Source organism: Pristiophorus japonicus, chromosome 3, assembly GCF_044704955.1.
Source record: "Pristiophorus japonicus isolate sPriJap1 chromosome 3, sPriJap1.hap1, whole genome shotgun sequence".
Lineage (NCBI taxonomy): Eukaryota > Metazoa > Chordata > Chondrichthyes > Pristiophoridae > Pristiophorus > Pristiophorus japonicus.
In genome coordinates this window covers 249,706,832-249,731,263 of record NC_091979.1, presented here as the reverse complement: position 1 = coordinate 249,731,263, position 24,432 = coordinate 249,706,832, and the positions used below count along the sequence as shown (strand labels likewise).

Genomic DNA, 24,432 nt, shown 5'->3' with positions numbered 1-24,432 from the left:
TCATGCAGCTAAATTTTGAATCGGAGAGGTATTTGTCTCCACGACCACACCTACCAACCTAATGTGAATATTAATCACTTTTTGCCTGAAAATTGTTTCTAGATGCCTGCCTTTAATTAATCTCATCTTGACCTTGGGAGGGATTCCTGGGCTGAGGAGATTGTCCTATGTGGAGATTATATCCCTATATCCCCTAGAGTTTAGAAGAATGAGAGGTGATCTGATTGAAACATATATAATTATTAAGGTGCTTGACAGGATAGATGTGGGAGGATGTTTACCCTGCTTGGGGAGTCTAGAACCAGGGGTTACAGTCTGAGAATAAGGGGTTGGCCATTAAGGATTGAGATGAGAAATTTCTTTATTCAGAGGACGGTGAATCTTTTGGAATTCTCCACCCCAGAGTGCTGTGGATGCTGAGTCGTTGATTATACTCAAGACAGAGATTCTTGGGTAGTAAGGGAATCAAGGGATATGGGGATAGTGCGGGAAGGTGGATGATCTTATTGAATGACGGAGCAGGCTCGAATGGCTGGCTGGCCTCCTGCTCCTATTTCTTATGTTCTTATGTATTCTCTTGCCTTACCGTGGCAATTTATTTGATTTGATGTGTCCCTTCTCAAAGGGCTTCATTAATGGTTGTACTTAGGCAGTGATGCCCAGATCCGATCTGGTTCAGGTGCATATCATTCGTGTATCTCTATTTTGTGGTTGTCTATGCTCTTGCATTTACCCTGTTTCTATGAGAGGACAGAGTTTCACACACAGAGTAACACTGGACCAAGTGTGTATGTGGAAATCTTTAATGCTTTTAATTTAATTATTATTATTAATAAATAATAATAATTTAATTCACCAGCTTTTAAATGGACCGAATGGCAGCCTCCTGTGCTGTACTATTCTATGATTCTGTGTGTTATCCTTGCAACTGTATATGCATTCTCGCTGACATGACGTTGCTGAGTTTGACACTGTGTACTTTCCTGGTCAAGGTATTGCCTGATGTTGGGAAGGTCCGTGTAAGCTGGGGGTGTCAAAATCTTGTAGTGCTTTGCCCCCTGAAGGGGGAGAAGGAAACTCTTTGTGAGGTGGCATTTCCTAGCTCCTGAGCGATGGGTTGAATCTTGGGCTTGCCTTCCATAGCTCTGCAGTTAACGTGACACATCACCATGTCCATTTCAGCACAAAAGACCAGAAAGAAGGGCAAAAGTAGAGTGCGCCATGTTCTTCAGAGTTGAAACTTAAAAATAAGTTTGGTGGTTGTAAGTCAGTGAGACATGAAGGCAATAATCGTGACACATTTCAGTAACAAGTTTATTAAAGAGAGAAAGACTTGCATTTATATTGCGCCTTTCACGACCACCGGACGTCTCAAAGCGTTTTACAGCCAACGAAGTACTTTTGGAGTGTAGTCACTGTTGTAATGTGGGAAATGCGGCAGCCAATTTGTGCACAGCAATGTGATAATGACCAGATAATCTGTTTTTGTTATGTTGATTGAGGGATAAATACTGACCGGGACACCGGGGATAACTCCCCTGCTTTTCTTTGAAATAGTGCCGTGGGATCTTTTATGTCTACCTGAGAGGGCAGACGGGACCTCGGTGTAACGTCTCCTCCGAAATTAAGCGAATTGCCTCACGTGATGCCTTCTCCTTTAGCTCCAGGGTAAGAGCAGTCAATTCCAAGTTCTTGCCCAGAAGTACGCTGCATGCTCTCCTTTCTTGTGTTTGATTTCTAAATTGAAGTTGGAAGTTTTCTCCTCTTCTGCTGCTGTGTGAAGCAGGCAAGGTCCAGTGAGCCGCAAGCAAGAGATTCCCAGGGCGCCTGTTTACATTCTAACCTTGACGTTCCTGCTAATATTTGATGGCCGTTATCTCCATGTATTGTAAACAGTGAAACCATACATCAGGATCAGTAGAGGGAAGATCAAGCTAAACATGAAATAATTTAGCCATATTTGGCTGACCTAGACTTGGACAGTTCAGTTCACCTTGAAGGAAATGTTAAACGATTGCCAGAATTACAGGCAACAATTTGTGCAATGCTTTACTAAATCTGTCGGGTGTAGTCAAAGAAGTCGCTGCAAGATGCAATTAGACGCTAAAGTTAGCAAGGACGTAGAATAGAACACTTGAGAACTGCTATTTTTGTTTCTAAGAGTATTTAATATTTAAAAAATCATGCCTGGGGTGTTGGCGTCGCTGGCAAGGCCAGCATTTATTACCCATCCCTAATTGCCCTTGCGAAGGTGGTGGTGAGCCGCCGGCTTGAACCGCTGCAGTCCGTGTGGTGAAGGTACTCCCACAAGGCTGTTGGGGAGGGAGTTCCAGGATTTTGACCCAGCGACGATGAAGAACCGCGATATATTTCCAAGTCAGGATGGTGTGTGACTTGGGGGAGAACATGGAGGTGGTGGTGTTCCCATGCGCCTGCTACCCTTGCCCTTCTAGGTGGTAGAGGTCGCGGGTTTGGGAGGTGCTGTCAAAGAAGCCTTGGCAAGTTGCTGCAGTGCATCTTGTAGACAGTACACACTGCAGCCACGGTGCACCGATGGTGGAGGGGGGGAATGTTTAAGGTGGTGGATGGGGTGCCAATCAAGAAAGCTGCTTTGTCCTGGATGGTGTCGAGCTTCTTGAGTGTTGTTGGAGCTGCACTCAACCAGCCAAGTGGAAAGTATTCCATCACACTCCTGGCTTGTGCCTTGTAAATGTTGGAAAGGCTTTGGGGAGTCAGGAGGTGAGACATTCGTTGCAGCATACCCAGCCTCTGACCCGCTCTTGTTGCCACAGTATTTATGTGGCTGGTCCAGTTAAGTTTATAGTCAATGGTAATCCCCATCACCCTCCCCCATCCCACTTGTGGGTCTTCCCAGACCGTACAACAAGGGCCGCTGGGAGGGTGGGCAGGCTAATGGGCATAATGCAGGTGCACACTAATGGGCATAATCACAGGGCCAACTCTGCCTTCGCCTCCTCAAGGTGATGCAGCAGAGATCAGGAGCCTGCCCTTCCGCCCAAGTCCACAATGTTACACCAATGTGTTAACATACAGTGTTAAAAATACAAACATAAGAACAACGACGGACAGGTAAAGACCATCTGGTCCATCGAGCCTGTCCCACTCAATTGCAATACCTTGTGTATCACAACATTTACACGACACCCCACCCAGAACCATGGAATCTCCTGGGAGAGGCAAAAAAAAATAGGCCAATTTGGTGGAAAAGAAAATCTGTGAAATTGCTCTCTGACCCATCTAGGTGATCAAAACTAGTCCAGGAGTTCATTCCGGCTTTGAATTCCCTGCAGTGCCTACCTTCTGTAAAAGGTGATCTCCGTCGCAGCCAGAAACAAATCCAGCTTTCGCTTGAAGGAATCTGCATTCACCACACGAAACGGAAGCTTGTTCCAGAAGTCTGCTATTCTCTGGGAAAAGAACTATCTCCTGACATCTAATCTGGATCTAGCCTTATACAATTTAAATTTGTGACCCTTGATCCTGCCTAACAGTTAATTACAATTAAATAAGTCAGCTCGAACACTGCCTATTCCCTTCATTGGGCTCAATTTTCCCCCGAGCCCATTTTCTGGCGTATTGCCAGAGTTGCGCTGCTTAATTAGATAAATAAATGCGCCAGAAAAAAAAACTCTGAAGTTTTCCCGATGTTTGGCCTCTAATCTGCAGCTGCGCAGTGTGGCCAGTTGTCTCGGGGGGTGGAGCCTGCGGTCTGCACTGGAAAAAGGAGCCAGGCCTTCTGTGCATGCATGGGGGAAAAAACTGACATTCTGAACGTCGCTGAAATGGTCGTGCATGTGCAGTAGAGCTCCAAGTTGGCAATTGGCTATTTTTAAAGAGCAACTTGTGCGTGTGTTTGTGTGTGTGTGTGTGTGTGTGTGCCAGAAGGAGTGCTGTGTTTTGAAAAATTGCAAGCTGCATGCAGAAGCAGTGCTGTGTGTCTGAGAGCTTTTGAAAAAGTGTGTGTGTGTGTGTGTGTGTGTGTGTCTGAGAGCAGCCTCAACAATGCAGCAATGCGGACCAAGGACAAAGAATTTCTTGGTGGAAGAAGTGGAGACACTAGTTGCTGTGATTGAAAACAGATGGCAGGAGCTGGACACCAGCAGAGGTCACCCAAAAGTGCCACCCAAAGAAATAAAAAAACACTGGAATCAAGTTGCAGAAGATTACTGCACAGTGGTGAACACCAAGAGATCTGGAAGCCAGTGCAAAAAGACCTTGGTCAAGTAGTTACTGTAAGTAATATTTTCATTTATTCAATACAATTGTAAATGTGACCAGCTGTATATGTCCCACCCAGCAGAAAGACACCCTCTCTAACAGTTGCATTTTCATCTTTGCAGAGGAAATTGGCCCACAACAAAAGGGAAAGAACTCTAACAGGAGGAGGCCCGCCAAATCTACACCCACTGACACCCTTGGAAGAGAGGGTCGCCGCTTTGATAGGTCCTGCCTGGAGAAAAACAATCACAAGCTGGGCCCACACTCAAGGGAGAGGGTAAGTCCTTCAAATCAACCTGCTGCCTGGCCTGCTATGTGTGAGCCTACTCATGCCACCCATCCTGCCCCGTCCTCTGCTGCGAATCATTTGACTGTTCTGTTATATTTTGCAGAACTTGAGGCCAATCCTGAAAATGCAGAAGATTATTCAGATGCGCATGAGCCTGAAGAGAACATCTTCCAATCCAATCCTCCATACCAACATGGGGGGGAGGGGGAGGGGATGGAGATTGATGAAGGCCATACTGTTGTACTGAATCTTGAGGAGGTGGTGATCAGGGAGTTGACAGCCCCTTCCGTGACTTGTGGTTTGAGTTTCATGGTCTCCCACTTTCTGAGGTTACTGGTCCTAGTAGTGGGGTGCAGCAATTCACACCCAGGGCCCCATCGTCCCAGGCTGCCGGGCCCAGTGGGATGCAGCGAGGCAGACCCAGGGTGAGGGGAAGGAGAACTCAACCGCGCTCTCCTGAGATGCAGGATGTAACAGGTGTGGCTCAGACGATGTCATTGAGTGCGGAGAGCATTGACCTTACCCGATCACTCCTGGACACCATCAGTGGGGTGAATGATGAGGTAGCGGGACTGTCGGGAGAAGTAACAACACTCGCCAAGAACATCATTGAGGGAATAGTGTCCATGTCAGAGGTAGTGCAAACCACGTCAATGGCCATGAGGGAGGGAATGTCAGAGGTAAAGGAGCACGATGGCCTGCCGTCCTGCTCCGGCCTCAGGCACTTGCATGGTTTCCTCATCCTAGTCATCATCATCCTCCTCCTCCTCCTCCTGCTCATCACCTGCATCTTCCAAATCATTATCAGCCACTCTCACCGCAGATGGGTCTTCTACTACCAGCTCCTGCTACATCATGATGGCTAAGTTGTGCAGCATGCAACACACAACAGTGAACTGACCGACAATCTTGGGAGTATTGCAAGTAGCCTCCGGAATGGTCCAGGCATCGGAAATGCTGTTTCAAGATGCCAATGGTTCTCTCTATGACGCTGTGCGTCGCAATGTGCGACATGTTGTATTCGCGGTCAGCTTCCGTCCGGGTTACGCGTAGGGGAGTCATGAGCCAGGTGGCGAGGCCGTACCCTTTGTCTCCCAGTCGCCAGCTCTGCCCTTCTGGCTGCTGCTGAAACATGGCAGATATAACACTGTCGCGTAGGATGAACTTACCATGGGTGCTGCCAGGGTTTCTTGCATCAACTGACATGATGCATGTCGTCACACATGAGCTGCGCATTAATGGAGTGGAAGCCTTTTCTATTCCTGAACGTCTCGGAATCCTCCAAAGGTGCTCGCAAGGCGATGTGGATACAATCAATGCAGCCCTGTACCTTGAAAACCCCACATCCCTGTCATGGATTGCTTGGGCAGTCATTGGGAACTTGATGAAGTCATTTCTCCGCGCATGCAGTGACCTGGCGAATGCAGACATGTGTTGCATGTTGAGAGATGGCGCACACATCTCCAGTTGTAGCTTGAAACGATCCGGAGGCATGGAATGAAAATTCAGCTGAAACCTTCACTTCATCTGACAAAGCAGTCAACCTGGCGCTTCTCGGCTGCAGGCCTGGTCTCAGCAACTCACAGATCTCATGGACAACTTCTCTGAGGAAACGCAGCCTTCTGACACAGTCAGGTGCAGGTATGAACGCCTGTCTCGATATTGCCGAAGTGGGTAAGGCCTCCTGCCCGGCATTCTACGGGCTCTGATGTTCCTGATGTGATGAGCTCTAATCAATTGTCTCCTACGTAACACAATGATGCAGAAGGCTCGCACAAGGTATGGCATTGTCAGTATTACCCCCATACTTAAAGTTAAACTTTTAAAAAAGCTCAAAATGGCAGGAAAACAGGCAGCACAGGTTTGCTGTTTTCTCTCAAAGTCTGTATGGATGGACCACACCCAAAGGTATTTTGTCCCCTCCTCTCTCCCTCACACCCCCCTTGAGTCTTGTGACCTCTCTCCCTCCCCCCTCCCCCTCCCCCTCCCTGGCCACCAAGCCTTTAGATCAGCTGTCTGCGACCTTCTCCGGTCCCCGAATGAGTACCTTCCTGGTCTAGTTTGTGGCCCTCGAGTGCTTGTGTGTCAGTCAGTTTGCTCCCTCCCTCCCTCCCTCCCCCGCCGAGCCTCTCTGGTCCCCAGTGCAGTGCCTTCCCAGTCTGTGACCCCTGAGTGCGTGCCTGCTGGTCAGATTGCTCCCTCCCTCCCTTCACCACCCGAGCATCTCCGGTGCCTTCCCGCCGCTCTGTGGCCCCTGATTTCGTACCGCTCTAGGTCCGCTCCGCTTCCTGCCCCTAGCCCAGGCCAAATGGCCTCCGATGTACTTACCTGTGCTGATTTCTTTAATTCTCCACAAGGGTTTTCTCGAGAGACTACATACGCTGGCCGAAGTAGAAATGGAGTAACTATCAGTTGGCCAAAGTTGCCTAAATGGCCAGAATTGGCGTAGGTGGCTGGTAACGCCCCCTTTTGAGGAAAAAAAACTTACCTAAAAAAACAACATAACTAACTGAGTTACGTTGGTGCAAATTGATTGGGGAAACTGGGGATTTTTAAGTTAGGCCAGAAAAAGCAGCCTATTCCAAAAAAAAACGGCACAAATACTGGGGAAAATTGAGCCCATTATCTTATAAATGTTAGATTTCCAATTATATTGGCTGAATGCATTGTGGGTAAATAGGTAAAAAATAGAAAGCAAGTGTGGAGAGCATTTAAAAATAATATTGTGGATCTGGAGAAAGGACGAAGTTGCATTTTATATCCTGAAGACGTGCCAGGGCACATCACACCAAAATTAATTCCTTTTTGAGGTGTAGTCGCCGCTGTTTTGTTGGTTAGCATGGTTGCCAAATATACACCCAGCAAGATCCCACAAACAGAAATACTGAGTTCATGTTTTGAGTGGTGTTGGTTGAGCGAGTAATGTTAGCCAGGCCATCAGGAGAACTCTCTGCTGTTCTTCCAAAAAAAAAAGTACCACAACATCTTTTGCATCCACCTGAGAGAGCAGACGGAGCCTCGGTTTAACCTCTCATCTGAAAGACGGCACCTCTGATGGTGCAGCACTCTCACGGTACTGCACTGCAGTGTCAGCCTGAATTGTGTGCTCAAGTCTCTGGAGTGATCCTTGAACCTAAATACTTAAATGTGAGAATACTTGGCTCCAATATGCTTACTATAGTAATCAAAGAATGAATGATTTTAACTAATTATGCAGAATATATAGCAGGGACTTGGACAGTAGTAGAATAACTCGGTTGAGTCAGCTGTGCTTCAGTTTTGAGAATTGTGAATCCGGTTGATGAAAATAGTTTAATAATTTACTTAAAAGACCGTGCGGAATGTCTGAGTTGATTATAGCACAAGTTGTGCTGCGTTTGATAGCCAGTTTAGCAATGATTTTATTTGTGATAAAATTCTGGGCAGCCTCTACGCTAGACTGCATGGTACCCAGTGGCGTCTGCCTAGCTGAGTAAGCAAGACACTTGCTTGGGAGTTTAAACCTGAAGTTCTGATCTGGTAGTTCCACAATAAAGTTTTTATCCAAAAATCTGATTATGCAGATTGGCTGCTTCCTTTACTGGTATCTAAAGTCTGCAGCTTTACAACAATATAAATTCTAATCATTTCGCCCCCCCCCCCCCCCCCCCCACCCAATCTCACTTGCTAAATTAACCTGACAATAAAAGAACATTTCACAATAATGGATAATGGTCCTTGAGCAAGTTTATTGCAGTTGAGGTTTACTGTGTTATTGCTCTAAGGAAAAAAAGTACTGATAACAGATTAGCACATGACCGTTGTATTATAAAGGGCAAAGGCCGTCTGGTTCTTCCTAGCATTGCACTTCTCACATCTCCAGACTCTTGCACTGTACCTGCAAAACATGGACACGAGAGGTAAGGTAACGCCTTAAGATTCTTTTATGAACAAAATTTGTTCAAAATCCATTGCATTTTTATTCGAAATTGTGCAGTAAATCTGTTAACATGGTTGCTGTAAGATGAGGGTGTTACCGAGAAATGTTCAGAGTTACATCTGTTGGAAACAATGTTCCCCTTAAACTGCGTGGCTGCACAGCGGTCTGGAGGTCCCGGGCTGCTGGTTCATCGGCTTCTAAATGGGTCGTGCATCCAAAAAAATTAGAGGGAACATTGGTCGGAAGGATTGTAAACCTCGGTTGTGCCTGGGTGTTTTCATGGTATTATGGTAAATCCTGCCTGGATCCTAAACTACACACTTTATATTGGGTTATTTATACTGTGCAGAAGATATATAAATCGGGAGGGACGTCACTGAAATCGAGTTCTGGCAAGTGGTACATTCGTGCCTTGAGAAGGTTAGTCACAGCAGTCTCCTTCACATTGGGTGCAATACTTGGTTGGGAAAGTTAAGTAGTGCTTTAAGTTGCATTATGACCAGGAGACCTCACCTGGAGTACTGCGTACAGTTTTGCCCTCCTTATTTAAGGAAGGATATACTTATTGGAGGCAGTTCAGAGAAGGTTCACGAGGTTGGTTCCTGAGATGAAGGGGTTGTCATATGAAGAAAGATTGAGCAGGTTGGGCCTATACTCATTGGCATTTAGAAGGATGAGAGGTGATCTTATTGAAATGTATACGACTCTGAGGGGGCTTGACAGGGTAGATGCAGAGAGAATGTTTTGCCTCGTGGGGGAATCTAGAACTAAGGGGCATAGTTTCAGAATAAGGGGTCGCCCATTTAAAATGGAAATGAGGAAGAATTTCTTCTGAGGGTCGTGAATCTTTGGAATTCTCTATTCCAGAGAACTATGGAGGCTGGGTCATTGAATATATTTAAGGTGGTGATAGATTTTTGAAAGATAAGGGAGTCAAGGGTTATGGGAAGTGGGCAGGGAAGTGGAGTTGAGGCCAAGATCAGATCAGCCATGACGGAGCAGGCTCGAGGGGCTAGATGGCTCCTATTTCTTACATTATATGTTTCCTATTTCTTATGTTCTTATGTATAAACAATTAAAAGGTACATTTGATTTCAGAAAGCACTTCTTCAGAGTAATCAATAACTGGGATGGTGTTTGGATTAAGGTATTGGAGGCCAAAGCTTTGGGGGTATGTGGAATCATAGATTGCTGTGGAAGGATGAGCTAGATGAGCCGAGTGGCCTTCCTTATCTGTTCTTGTGATCTTTGTGAGCCTTATGGCCAAGGCCCAACTATCTGTTTGCTAACTCCTTACTGACCACCCATGCTCATTCAGTCACTATGGCGCTGTCCTCTGGAACTCCCTGCCCAGTTTTCCTCTGCTTCCTTTAACTGTGCCTCTGGCACCACATCCTAACTCTCCATTTTTCTGTCTTCCCTTCATACTTTGCACCTGCTGTTTGTTATCGAAAAAAGAAAAAGGCTTGTATTTATATTGCGCTTTTCATGACCACCGGACGTCCCAAAGCTCTTTACAGCCAATGAAGTACTTTTTGAAGTGTAGTCACTGCTGTAATGTAGGAAACGCCAATTTGCGCACAGCAAACTCCCACAATCAACACTGTGATAATGACCAGATAATCTGTTTTAGTGATGTTGATTGAGGATTAAATATTGGCTGGGGCACCAGGCATAACTCCCTTGCTCTTCTTTGAAATAGTGCCATGGGAACTTTTACGTCCACCTGAGAGAGCAGACGGGGCCTCGGTTTAACATCTTATCCGAAAGCCGGCACCTCAGACAGTGCAGCACTCCCTCAGCACCGCATTGAAGTGTCAGCCTAGATTTTTGAGCTCAAGTCCCTGGAGTGGGACGTGAACCCACAACCTCTGACCGAGAGGCGAGAGTGCTACCTACTGAGCCACAGCTGACACTGTCCTTAATGTAAAGCATATCTTCCTGCATGTGAAAAAGTTACAGAAATGCAAGTAATTGTTCCACTGTGGGTACAGTTTTGAGTTTACTACAGTGCCATACTAAAACCTAGTATAGTACAACGTCTCAAATCCGGCTATCCAAAAATCAGAATTGTCTGAAAACCAGACACCTTTGGAAAAAATCCTATTTGATATTCAGTAAAATAAAATCCAGAATTATTGTTCAAAAACTGGCGGGCCGGACTAGTTATCGGCTTCATTGCTATGATTTAAATGGCGTGCGATTGGTCCAAGCCTTGCTGAATGACCCTCGACCCAGCCCGGCCTGACCCGACCCACGCCACCGTTAGTATCGTGTCTGTCTCGGTAGCATACGTACGCTCTTGATTTTCTTGTCCGAAATCCTAAAATCGTCACGGTCTCGGTCCCGAGATTGCTGGATTTGAGACGTTATACCTGTAGCACTACTGTTGTATAGCGTTAGTCTAGTGGTATGTCTACCTACTGAACAGTCCCTTGAATACATTAACACTATACTATTGTGTACTATATCAATTAAATATAAGGATGAATTTGAATAAAAGAAAAAAAGAAAGACTTGCATTTATACAGCGCCTTTCAGGACCACTGGACGTCTCAATGAAGTACTTTTGGAGTGCAGTCACTGTTGTCATCATCATAGGCAGTCCCTCCAGGTCGAGGATGACTTGCTTCCACACTAAAAATGAGTACTCGGGTGACTGATGAACTCATTTTAAACGGTGGCAGATGTCTGTGCTTGAATTCTTTTAACGTGGGTGGCCATTGCACACCAGCCACCACACGGGCTTGACAGAGCAATGTCTTGGTCCAGTGGCAAGGGGGTCCAAGACGACTGGACACCAAGCTCTGCTGTATGTGCCCATACATACACACACACTCAAACTTGCTCCTACTGTCCTCCTTCCTACAATACAATAGTATTAGAACTTTCATTTATATAGCATCTTACCGTGTCTTCAGAGTGCCCTAAAGCACTTTACAGTCAAGCAGGCGCTGTTATATTGGCGATTTGGGCACATCATGTTCTCGCATTCAGCAAATGGTTGAATCAGTTAATCAGTGTTTTGTGGTGTTGGGGGTGGGATGTTGATCAAGATATTCAGAGAACTCCTTGCTCTTTGAATGGGATCCTTTATTCCCACCCAGGAGGGCAGATGGGACCTTGGGTTTAAATTCTCAAGTACTGCGGTGAAGTGTTGGCTTCAATTTTGTGCTCAAGTTTGTGGGCCTTGAACCCACAATAGTCTGTCTCAGATATGAATGTATTCCTAACTGAGCCAAGCTGACACTTGAGAGAGTACCATATTTTGGCAATTCTGGATCCCTTTGTGCAGCACTTGTTGTTTGGTCTTAACCGCTCCAAGGAAAGGGGCCAGCATTCAGCACAATTAGTCACATATTGATCAGTATATCCTTGGGAGTGTCTTTTGGTTGAGACGTTAAACCGAAGTCCTGTCTCCTCTCTCAGGTGGACGTAAAAGATCCCATGGCACTATTTTGAAGAACAGGGGGGTTATCCCGGTATCCTGGCCAATATTTATCCCTCAACCAACATCACTGAAACAGATTATCTGGCCATTATCACACTGCTGTTTAGTGGGAGCTTGCTGTGTGCAAACTGGGCTGCAGTGCTTCCCACATCACAACAGTGACTACACTTCAAATGTGCCTCATTGGCTGTAAAGCTCTTTGGGATGGCCTGAGCTTGCGAAAAGCGCGATATAAATGTGAGCCTTTCCTTCCTTTAACAGTTTCAGATGACCATAGAAATGGTGACATTGCATCTTGAGTTTGGCTGTGCCCCCTGCTGGCTCAGCACACCTTACAAGGCGGAGGTAGAGAGACTCTTAGGGCAAAGGTATCGCCTGTTGTAGTTACTTTGGACCTGAGGATTACCACATGATGTAATCAGTAACACAGTATTCTGAGGTTATTTCAGGCAATGGTTTGATGGTTAATAAACTGTGCAATCACATACAATGCCAGCTAATGAGCTTGTTTCTATGTTTCTATGTTTCATTTAAAAGTAGTCTTTGGTCTGGTGGTCACCTGTGCCATATATCATAGAATTGTAGAAATTTACAGCACAGAACGAGGCCATTTGGCCCATCGTGTCTGTGCTGGCCAAAAAGAGCTATCTAGCCTAATCCCATTTTCTAGCTTTTGGTCCGTGGCCCCGTAGGTTACAGCATTTGACGTACATATCCAGGTACTTTTTAAGTGCGATGAGGCTTTCTACCTCTACCACCCTTTCAGGCAGTGAGTTCCACATCCCCAAACTGCATGAAAATACATTCGCCTCAACTCCCCTCTAACCTTTTGTTTCATGCACAAGTACCCCCAGGTCCTGCTGTACTACAGCACTTTGCAATCTTTCTCCATTTAAATAATAACTTGCTCTTTGATTTTTTTTCTGCCAAAGTGCATGACCTCACACTTTCCAACATTATACTCCATCTGCCAAATTTTTGCCCACTCACTTAGCCTGTCTATGTCTTTTTGCAGATTTTTTGTGTCCTCGCACATTGCTTTTCCTCCCATCTTTGTATCGTCCACAAGCTTGGCTATGTTACTAAGGAAGACACAAATAACCTTCCGGAAATACTAGGGGTTCGAGGGTCTAGCGAAAAGGAGGAACTGAAGGAAATCCTTATTAGTCAGGAAATTGTGTTATGGAAATTGATAGGATTGAAGGCCGATAAAATCCCCAGACCCTGATGGGCTGCATCCCAGAGTACTTAAGGAAGTGGCCCTAGAAATAGTGGATCATTTTCCAACTTTCTATTGACTCTGGATCAGTTCCTATGGACTGGAGGGTAACTAATGTCACACCACTTTTTGAAAAAGGAGGGAGAGAGAAAACAGGGAATTATAGACCGGTTAGCCTGACATCGGTGGTGGAGAAAATATTGGAATCAATTATTAAAGATGAAATAGCAGTGCATTTGGAAAGCAGTGACAGGATCAGTCCAAGTCAGCATGGATTTATGAAAGGGAAATAATGCTTGACAAATCTTCTAGAATTTTTTGAGGATGTAACTAGTAGAGTGAACGGGGAGAACCAGTGGATGTGGTGTATTTGGACTTTCAAAAGGCTTTTGACAAGGTCCCACACAAGAGATTAGTGTGCAAAATTAAAGCACATGGTATTGGGGGTAATGTACTATCGTGGATAGAGAACTGGTTGGCAGACAGGAAACAGAGAGTCGGAATAAACAGGTCCTTTTCAGAATGGCAGGCAGTGACCAGGGGGGTGCCGCAGGGTTCAGTGCTGGGACCCCAGCTATTTACAATATACATCAATGATTTAGATGAAGGCATTTGAATGTAATATCTCCAAGTTTTCAGATGACACTAAGCTGGGTGGCGGTGCGAGCTGTGAGGAGGATGCTAAGATACAGCAGGGTGACTTGGACAGGTTAGGTGAGTGGGCAAATGCATGGCAGATGCAGTATAATGTGGATAAATGTGAGGTTATCTACTTTGGGGGCAAAAACAGGAAGACAGATTATTATCTGAATGGTGACAGAAGGGGAGGTGCAACGAGACCTGGGTGTCATGTTACATCAGTCATTGAAGTTTGGCATGCAGGTACAGCAGGCGGTGAAGAAGGCAAATAGCATGTTGGTCTTCATGGCTAGAAGATTTGAGTATAGGAGCAGGGAGGTCGTACCTCCGTTCCTTTTATGGCCCCGACCTGCCGCTGGTGTTCTCATGGCCAGTAGTAATGGATCGGTGTTGGAGCTGAACTGAGTTTGGAGACCAGTGGGAATCCACTATCCAAGGCTGTCTTCACTTGAACTCTGCTGCCTCTAAGAATCACCCGAGCGTGTTTAAAGCTCCTTACAGGTGTGTCGCTTTTGCCTTGGGTATACGTGACTGTAGCAGAGCAGGAAAATGGCAATTCACACTCGGCTGTCCTCATTTGAACTTTGCTCCTTCCGAACCTCATTAATTATGCAAAAGTTCAGAGGTAACACAATTGAAAGGAGGATAAAAGAGGTCACATTGCTTCCGGTTGCAGCAAAGGTGTGTTTAATGTCTCTAAGCAGACCTGTATGTGGAGTGACCTGTATGTGGAGTGGCCTTTCATTTTTGAACCAGTCCTACATAAAGCCAAGCTCTGCAGGAGTTTCTCTGACAAGTGCATTCAGAAAGAACACCCGAAAGGTTTAGAGTGCAGCTCCCTTCACTAGCTGCTACTAGCACAGGTATTGTTTTCTTTTAAACTTTACGGCTTGTTCGATCTTGTTAAACTACATTTTTAAAAAAATGCTGCAGTTCAGAAACATTTGACGATTGTGTTCTTGGTTTGTGCTGTCAGGTTGGCGTAATTCATAGCACTCGCTTCTGAGTCAAACGGTTGTGGGTGCAAGCCCTGCTCCAGGATTTGAGCGTGTAGTCTGCGCTGACGCACCTGTTGGTGTATCGAGGGAGTGCAGCATTGCCAGCGATGCCGTACTTCGGACGAGATGTTAAACTGAGGCCCTTCCTCTCTGCTTGCTCAGGTGGCTTTGTTTGAAGGAGAGACAGGGAATCTATCTGAGGTCCTGGCCAATATTCCGACACAATCAAGACCATCAAAAGCAGAACTGATTATTCATCTTGAAAGAAAGAAAAAGCAACTTGCTGCTCTTTGTGGGATCGTGCCATGCACACTGTTAAGCTGTTGGATAAAGAACGACTTGCATTTACATAGCGCCTTTCATGACCACCGGATGTCTCAAAGCACTTTACAGCCAATGAAGTACTTTTGAAGTGTAGTCACTGTTGTAATGTGGGAAACACGGCAGCCAACTTGAGTACAGCAAGCTCCCACAAACAGCAATGTGATAATGACCAGATAATCTGTTTTGTTTTGTTACGTTGATTGAGGGATAAATATTGGTCAGGACACAGGGGATAACTCCCCTGCTCTTCTTCAAAATAGTGCCATGGGATCACCTGAGAGGGCGGTCGGGGCCTCGGTTTAACGTCTCATCCGAAAGGCGGCACCTCCAACAGTGCAGCACTCCCTCAGCACTGCACTGGAGTGTCAGCCTAGATTTTTGTGCTCAAATCCCTGGAGTGGGATTTGAGTACTTTGGGACAGAGCTTATGGTAAGGTGTTATATTAATGCAAGTCTTTCTGTCTTTAATTGCTATACAATGCGATAAAAATACTCAAAACAAAACCTTGCCCCATATTTTTAAGGGCATTGGCTCAGACTGCCCGGGCTAGAGGTCTAATTTTAGAGATAAACGGAGAAACTGGCAATCCAAAACAGAAAGTGTTTGACATACTGATTGGGCTGGGACAACTGAATGGGAAAGACCCGTTAAGTTTAGGGTTCCACCCAAAAATGTTCAGGTGTTAACCAGTCTCCTATCCTGTTTCTAAAGCAACTCATTTTCTTTTCTTTAATATTTTATTCTGCTGGTGTTTGCCAATTGGAGTCACCAACACATCAGAGGTCAAACACCAAAACGTATGCAAAATACTGTGGGTGCTGGAATTCTGAAATAAAACCAAAACATGCTGGGAACTCTCGGCAGGTCAGGCAGCATCTGTGGGGAGAGATACAGGGCCCAAGTTACAGGCTGCGCCGAGAATGGCGCAGCCCGAACCTGGACGCCCGTTTTTCGCGCCACAAAGTGCGCCTAAAAAAAACTCACCTATTCTCCGGCTCCCTGCAGGTCCTCTGGAGCTGGGCGCGGCGCAGCATGAGCTGTGGGGGCGGAGCCAGGTCCCTGCGCTGAAAACAGTGCCGGGACCTCTGCACATGCGCGCTACATTGGGAGGGGCCTCCTCCCTCTTCCCCCCCCCCCCCCCCACCTGACCCGACCTCCACGCTCCCCCCCTGGACCTCCGCTCCCCCCCCCCCGGCGACCCAATCTCCGCTCCGCGACCCGACCTCTGCGACCCCCTCCTGCCTCCCCCCCCCCCCCCCCCCCCCCTGGACCCGGACCCGGGACCTGGCGCCACCTACCTCTAAATCCAGCCCGAAGTCTTGGGCCTGGTCCATTCAGCCTCCTTCTCCCTTCCTGCCTCTTCCCTCCTTCCCTCCCTCCCTCCCTCCCTTCCTTCGTTCCCTCCTTCCCTTCTTCTCCCCCACCCCCCCCCTCTCTTCAGTGTCTGTGTTTCTGACAGCGACAGACAGAGAGTGAGAGACACACACAGACAGACAGAGAGTGAGAGACACACACAGACAGACAGAGAGATAGAGACACTGACAGACACACTGGGGGGCATCCCAGCACGCTGTTGGAGGGCTCACGGTGCTGCAGTCGGTAAGTAGAAAATGTTTTATTTATTGATTTAAATTTTTTTTTTCATTTTTTATTAATTTTTTTGATTGATTTATTGGTTGATTTATTGATGTATTTATCATTTATTATTGATGATGGCTCTTTATTTGTAAAACTGAAGTGTTTAATGTTTGTAAACTTCCCTTTAAACCCCCCCCCCCCCCCCCCCCCCCCAATGCCTGATTTGTAACCTACGCCTGATTTTCTAAGTGTAGACAAGGTTTTTCTGAGCGTACAAAAATCTACACTTACTCCATTCTAAGTTAGTTTGGAGTATATTTTCACTGCCTAAACTTTCAAAACAGGCGTAAGTGGCCGGACACGCCCCCTTTTGAAAAAAAAATCTGTTACAAACTGAAACTGTTTTAACTGACTAGAACTGGAGCAAACTAAATGCCGAGTATTGCAATTTCTAAGATACTCCATTCTAAACCAGTTGCTCCAAAAAAATAGGAGCAACTCAGGCCGAAACTTGGCCCCACAGATTAACATTTCAGGTCGATGAACTTCTGTCAGAACTGGAAGATGTCAAGCAAAGGAAAAGGGTGGGGGAGGGGGTGCGTTGGCAGGCAAAGAACAAAAGGGAAAGTTCCGTGATAGGGTGGAAGCTCTGTTCATATGTTCCAGTTACTGTATGGCATGGCAATCATTGACAAATCTGCTGCCTCTTCAAAGTGAAAGAGCTGACTTTGGTTTTACTGGATCAGTAAAATATTTATTTGGTGCAAAGTACTTTTCTTCATTTTAAAAACGATCGGCCCACACACCAAAGTAACACATGCCAATGCAGTTGGCCTACAGCAAAAATGCCTGCCCTCTGTAAAATAAAGGTAATTTTTTCCCTTGAGACATAGAATCCTAAACTTGTCTCAACTGCAAGTTTAATTGTTTTTTTGAATTGTAGCCTGTCCTTTTTTGGATAACTTAAAAAAAAATATATTACTTTAAAAAAAATAAAAATAAAAAGCAGACAGTGACTGGTGGAGTGCCGCGGGGCTCAGTGCTGGGATCCCAACTCTTTACAATATACATTAATGACTTAGATGAAGGACTTGAGTGTAATATCTCCAAATTTGCAGATGACACTAAGCTGGGTGGCGGTGTGAGCTGTGAGGTGGACGCTAAGAGGCTGCAGGGTGACTTGGACAGGTTAGGTGAGTGGGCAAATGCATGGCAGATGCAGTATAATATGGATAAATGTGAGGTTATCCACTTTGGGGGCAAAAACACGAAGGCAGAATATTATCTCAATGGCGGCAGATTAGGAAAAGGGGAGGTGCAACGAGACCTGGGTGTCATGGTTCATCAGTCATTAAAGGTTGGCATGCAGGTACAGCAGGTGGTGAAGAAGGCAAATGGTATGATGGTCTTCAGAGCTGGGGGATTTGAGCTTAGGAGCAGGGAGATCTTGCTGCAGTTGTACAGGGCCTTGGTGAGACCTCACCTGGAATATTGTGTTCAGTTTTGGTCTCCTAATCTGAGGAAGGACATTCTTGCTGTTGAGGGAGTGCAGCGAATGTTCACCAGACGGATTCCCGGGATGGCAGGACTGACATATGAGGAGAGATTGGATCAACTGGGCCTTTATACACTGGAGTTTAGAAGGATGAGAGGGGATCTAATAGAAACATATACGATTCTGATGGGACTGGACAAGTTAGATGCGGGAAGAATGTTCCCGATGTTGGGGAAGTCCAGAACCAGGAGACACAGTCTTCGGATAAGGGGTAGGCCATTTAGGACTGAGATGAGGAGAAACTTCTTCACTCAGCGAGTTGTTAACCTGTGGAATTCCCTGCTGCAGAGAGTTGTTGATGCCAGTTCATTGGATATATTCAAGAGGGAGTTAGATATGGCCCTTACGGCTAAGGGGATCAAGGGGTATGGAGAGAAAGCAAGAAAGGGGTACTGAGGGAATGATCAGCATGATCTTATTGAATGGTGGTGCAGGCTCGAAGGGCTGAATGGCCTACTCCTGCACCTATTTTCTTTGTTTCTATGTTCTGTGTGTTGTGTGAATTTTGAGCTTGGGATATTCGGGACAATGATACCTGGTAGTGGAACACTCTATTTTAGGCATCATTACCAGCATCAAGCACTCCCATTCATAGAGGCACACCATGGTTAGATGCAGAGCCAAGCTCCCTGTTTTCAGTCCCAGACTCCGATGGGCACCTTTTATGGAGCTGGTGTGATGGTTTCCAATTCCAAAACCATCTACAAAATGCACTGCAGAAACTCGCCAAGGTTTCTTCGGCAGCACCTCCACAACCCGTGATCTCTACCACCTGGAAGAGCAAGGGCAGCAGGCACATGGGAACACCATCACCTCCCAAGTTCGCCGCCAAGTTGCACACCATCCTGACTTGGAAATATATCACTATTCCTTCATCGTCACTGGGTCAAAATTCTGCAACTCGCTCCCTGACAGCACTGTGGGAGTATCTTCAACACACGGACTGCAGCGGTTCAAGAAGGCGGCTTACCACCACCACCTTGAGGGCAATAAATGCTGGCCTTGCCAGCGATGCCCACACCCCATGAACGAATTATAAAAAAAAACCAGCCTACCTCTGAGATTACTGGTTTGTGCTGTGGTTTCTCAGCCACTAGGAACCCGATTGGAACTACTCGGTGGCCCATCTGGCACAGGACAGGACCTTTATAGCCAGTAGAAATTGCTGTGGGTTTGGGGGAACTGTTTTGATAGACAATAGCCCAGAAACTGCACTGCGTTATACTGTAGGAACGATTCACAAACTTGATTCAAATTCCTTTAACTGAAGGCATTAATTAATTTAAAATACATGTGTCAATTCCTCTGGACAATGGAATTTGAAACGGGCATATTGAGCTGTATCTCTGGTAATATTGCACAGTAATTTTCAGGATAATGTGCTTTAAAGAAAGAAGGTTCTTGGATCTATATTGTGCCTTTCACAGTCTCGGGACATCCCGAAGCATTTCATAAATGAAATATAATCGCTTCTTTTGTAGATGACATGCAGCAGCCAATTAGCACAGAAGAAGGTCCTACAAGCAACAATGAGATGAAAGAGCAGTGTGCGCTGAATTTTGGTTGAGGGGCGAATGTTGGCTAGGACACCGGGAAAAGTTCCCGCTCAGCTTTGGGGAGAAAAAGTGCCACAGGATCTTTTACATCCGTGCGATCAGGCAGAGTGGGCCTCAGTTTAGCATCTCCTCCAGAATGCAGCACGTCTGAGAGTGCAGCACTCCTTCGGTACGGAATAGCCTAGTTTTTATGTGTCCAAGTGCTGGATGTGTGGCCTGAACCCTCTAAACTCTTGATTCAGTGGTGACAGTTCCAGCACTGAACCAAGCTGACACTTGAGGAGCTTCCCCATGTGTGGTCTAGCATTTCTGCTACTCATCGTTTTCCTTGCAGGTAGATTGAGGGAACTAAATATCATTGGCCACCTGCAGCTTTGGTAGTTTTTACATGTGATGTCTGCTGCAGGGAATTGACTAATCACTGTACCTAACCGATGTAATGTATGCACCTGTGAGTATGCTCACAGGTCGGTAGAGCTGTTGCGTTGTGAGTGGCTTTGCCAGTCACGTGATGTTAACAAGACTCAATAAAACCCCAGCCAGTTGGGTTCAGGGGGTTCACGATGAGACAGGTGGTTGTGAGCCTGGTGGATGAACTGTAATGTGTAGTGTGATTGTTAAACCTTTGCTAATAAACCCACTAGTTCTTAATAGCAATGTGTTGCTATGATTCTTAAGCAAAGAACCCATGAAGCAAATACATTACCATCTACAGCCCATGGAAGATGGTGGGACCTGCTTGCTTAAGGAGGTCAGCTTGCTGGTGCCAGTTTTGTGGAAAAGGGAAAAAAATCCTTAAGGAAAGAGATTTTGATTATATATATTAAAAAAAAAAATGACCAACCCTTTAAATAATATGCAGTGCCACTGGTTTGATTGAGGAAAGCAAATCCTGCTTTTATTATGTGGGATCCTGGAATTTCTAACCAGTATTGTAGGGATTGCATTCTGCAAACCCCTCTGAAAACCAATGCCATTTTTCAATGTGCCCATTAGTAAGGAGTGATTGCTGCAGTTGCTGACACTACTTTCATTGCCTGATTTCTGCAGGAAACGGGATGTCCCCGAAAGTCACAACGGAGCTGCTGAAACAGTTGAGGCAGGTGATGAAGAACATGACTGAGCCAATCCAAGCCCTGATTGTGCCATCGGGGGACAATCATCAGGTATCTGGACTAGCCACTTGATCATCATCTTGCTACAATGACTAGATTAAAGCTTCAATCTTGTTTTTTTATATATGTATATCCATAACAATGCTTGATTAGATTTTGGAAGCCACCTACAGGAACATAAGAACATAAGAAATAGCAACAGGAGTAGGCCATTTGGCCCCTCAAGCCTGCTCCGCCATTCAATAAGATCATGGCTGATCTGATCATGGACTCAGCTCCACTTCCCTGTCCGCTCCCCATAATCCTTTACTCCCTTATCGCTCAAATATCTGTCTGACTCCGCCTTAAATATATTCAATGACCCAGCCTCCACAGCTCTCTCGGGCAGAAATGGTAGCATAGTGGTTATGTTACTGGACTAGTAATCCAGAGGCCTGGACTAATGATCCGGAGATGTGAGTTCAAATCCCACGACGGCTGCTGGGGAATTTAAATTCAGTTAAATAAATAAATCTGGAATGAAAAGCTAGTATCAGTAATGGTGACCATGAAACTTAGCAGATTGTCGTTAAAAACCCATCTGGTTCACTAATGTCCTTTAGGGAAGGAAACCCGCTGCCCTTACCCGGTCTGGCCTATATGTGACCCCAGACCCACAGCAATGTGATTGACTCTTAACTGCCCTCTGAAATGGCCTCACAAGCCATACAACCGCTATAAAAAACAGTGGTTCAAGCAGACAGCTCACCACCACCTACTCGAGGGCAGTTCGGGATGGGCAATAAATGCTGGTCTCTGCAGAATCTTTCGAATGTATTCCATGTTTCTTATATTTTCCTTTCCTTCAACATTTTTCCCTTTTCATTCTCCCCCTAACTCTCCCTGTGTGTGTCGCCATTCCCTACTGTATGTGTCCGTTGGGGTGGTGCGTTACGATCTTCACTACAACTTCAAAACCAATGCAACCTGTGTTTGCTGTTGCTTTGGGCCCTCTTCTTGCACTGTGCTGATTCTTCTCACACCCTTCCTCTCCAGCCCCAACCATGACATGAGAGTCTGGGATAAACAATTAAACCGTTCCTTTAAGAAAATTGCCTGATTACATATGGGTCTGGATAATGGATAGTGCCCAAGGCCTCAAAACCACAGGTTCATTGCAAAGCACTATGATGCTATGTTGCAAATCATTCTTCAGGAAAGTGGGTGCTGTATTAACACCCTTGCAGATGTTCATGTTAGAGCTTCAATCTTAGCAACATCATGTTTGGGATGATTTTGCTTCCCATACAATGGAGTCTCAAGACCATATATAAAGTTTAAATCCATGCCCCCGTTGATTTGTATTTATCAAGTTGCTGATGCATACAGATCTTGGTATTCTGATTTAGGGATTCATCCACCAATTAATAGACAGCAGCACTAAAAGCAGCCCTTCCTAAAATTCCAGGCCCACAACATTCAAACAGGGCAAACCAGCAACTGAGAAATGTAATCACAAGAAAGGACAGAGTTGCCTGGGTTTCGAGGGGCCGGATTGCCAGGGACAGTGTGTGGCCACTTTGTTACCTCTGGTAAAATCTCACTAGGACCGGCTACTCCCTTCCAGTTTCTAAAACTTCGCCCACAATAGAATTTGTTTTACAGAGTAATGTAAAGCTTGTGCGCCTTGTATTGTAATCAAAAGGAATTAGCAAATGTTCAGCGCAGAGCTAGTTAACTGGTTGGCAGTACTCCTTTTTAAATTGATCTTAACCTGGAATTTAGAAGGTTAAGAGATGATCTGATATTAAGGGGAACAGATAGGGTAGATAGAGAGAAACTATTTCCGCTGGTTGGGGATTCTTGGACTTGGGGGCATAGTCTAAAAAAAATTAGAGCCAGGCCTTTCAAGAGTGAAATTAGGAAACACTTCCACACACGCAGGGTGATAGAAGCTTATAACTCTCTTCCGCAAACGGCAATTGATGTTCAATCAATTGTTAATTTTAAATCTGAGATTGATAGATTTTTGCTAACCAATGGTATTAAGGGAAATGCGCCAAAGGCGGGCATATGGAGTTTGGTTGCAGATCAGCCATGATCTCATTGAATGGCGGAACAAGCTCCAGGGGCTGAATGGCCTATGACAGTATATTTTATATCTGTGATTGGTGTGGTTTCCGGGTAGCCTCATTGTTCCAGTGTGCTGTTAATAAATGCAATTTTTTGTTTGCACCTGCCAACCCTTTTGCGCTCGTAATTAGAACTGGCGGTTTGCGACCTTATGAGCATCAGCTGACATTTACTTTAACGAGGCTAATAACCGTGCTTCCCTGCTCAGAGACATCTGCTTTACTCATTAACATGAAGTAGTTAATCTGCGATTCTGTGCCTAATTAAGGGGCTTTTGTGCTTTTCAGAGTGAATACATTGCTCCGTGTGACTGTAGACGAGAGTTTGTTTCGGGTTTTGATGGCTCTGCAGGTCAGTGGTAATAAAGAAAAAGCATGGATATGAAAGAATACATTAAATGCTGATAAAATATGCCTTGAATAGATTACTGCGGCCACTGCATTCTTTAAATGATTAAGTAATTTGAATGTTTTGTACAAATGTACAGTTCCATTTGGATCAGAACCCGGAATGTTGGCATTTAATTACATTAAACGTCAGCATGTATTTTTTTTCCCCCCTGAAATAGAAACCGCTGCACAGTGTAATATTTCCCGTCTCCGCCTCTGCCTCAGCTCACCTGCTGCTAAAACCCTCATCTATGCCTTTGTTACCTCCAGACTCGATTATTCCAATGCACTCCTGGCCAGCCTCCCATCTTCCACCCGTCGTAAACTTGAGTTCATCCGTAACACTGCTGCCCGTGTCCTAACGCACCAAGTCCCATTCACCTATCACCCCTGTGCTCGCTGATCTACATTGGCTCCCGGACCAGCAATGCCTCCGGTTTTCAAATCCTCATCCTTGTTTTCAAATCCCTCCACAGCATCGCCCCTCCCTATCCCTGTAATCTCTTCCAGAAAAGCGCTCGCAAAAGTTCTTCTGTAGGTTGTTAGTAAGGTCGCTGGAGAAATACCACCAACGATGTCTCCGCAAGATCCTACAAATCCCCTGGGAGGACAGACGCACTAACATTAGCGTCCTCGACCAGGCCGACATCCCCAGCATTGAAGCACTGACTCCACTTGATCAGCTCCGCTTGGCCAGCCACATTGTCCGCATGCCAGACACGAGACTCCCAAAGCAAGCGCTCTACTCTGAACTCCTTCATGGCAAACGAGCCAAAGGTGGGCAGCGGAAACATTACAAGGACGCCCTCAAAGACTCCCTGATAAAGTGCAACATCTCCACTGACACCTGGGTGTCCCTGGCCAAAGACCGTCCTAAGTGGAGGAAGTGCATCCAGTTGGACGCTGAGCCTCTCGAGCCTCATCGCCGAGAGCATGCAGAAATCAAACACAGGCAGTGGAAAGAGCGTACGGTAAATCTGTCCCACCCTCCCTTAACCTCAACGACTATCTGTCCCACCTGTGACAGGGACTGTGGCTCCCGTATTGG

General features: G+C 45.8%; 1 protein-coding gene across 3 annotated transcripts in view; it reads left to right on the top strand.

The window, feature by feature from the left end:
* Positions 1 to 24,432, top strand: part of xpnpep1 (X-prolyl aminopeptidase (aminopeptidase P) 1, soluble) — a 99,616-nt gene that overhangs the window by 5,800 nt on the left and 69,384 nt on the right. Inside the window, exons 2-4 of one of the 3 annotated variants that reach the window (XM_070874960.1) lie at positions 1,558 to 1,668; positions 20,819 to 20,934; positions 23,283 to 23,346. In XM_070874960.1, coding sequence (XP_070731061.1) covers positions 20,827 to 20,934; positions 23,283 to 23,346 — 172 coding nt within the window. In that variant the 5' untranslated portion in view covers positions 1,558 to 1,668; positions 20,819 to 20,826. Of the gene's footprint in view, positions 1 to 1,557; positions 1,669 to 19,712; positions 19,938 to 20,818; positions 20,935 to 23,282; positions 23,347 to 24,432 lie in introns of those variants that run through there. The other 2 variants (XM_070874959.1, XM_070874958.1) reach the window with 2 other exon arrangements.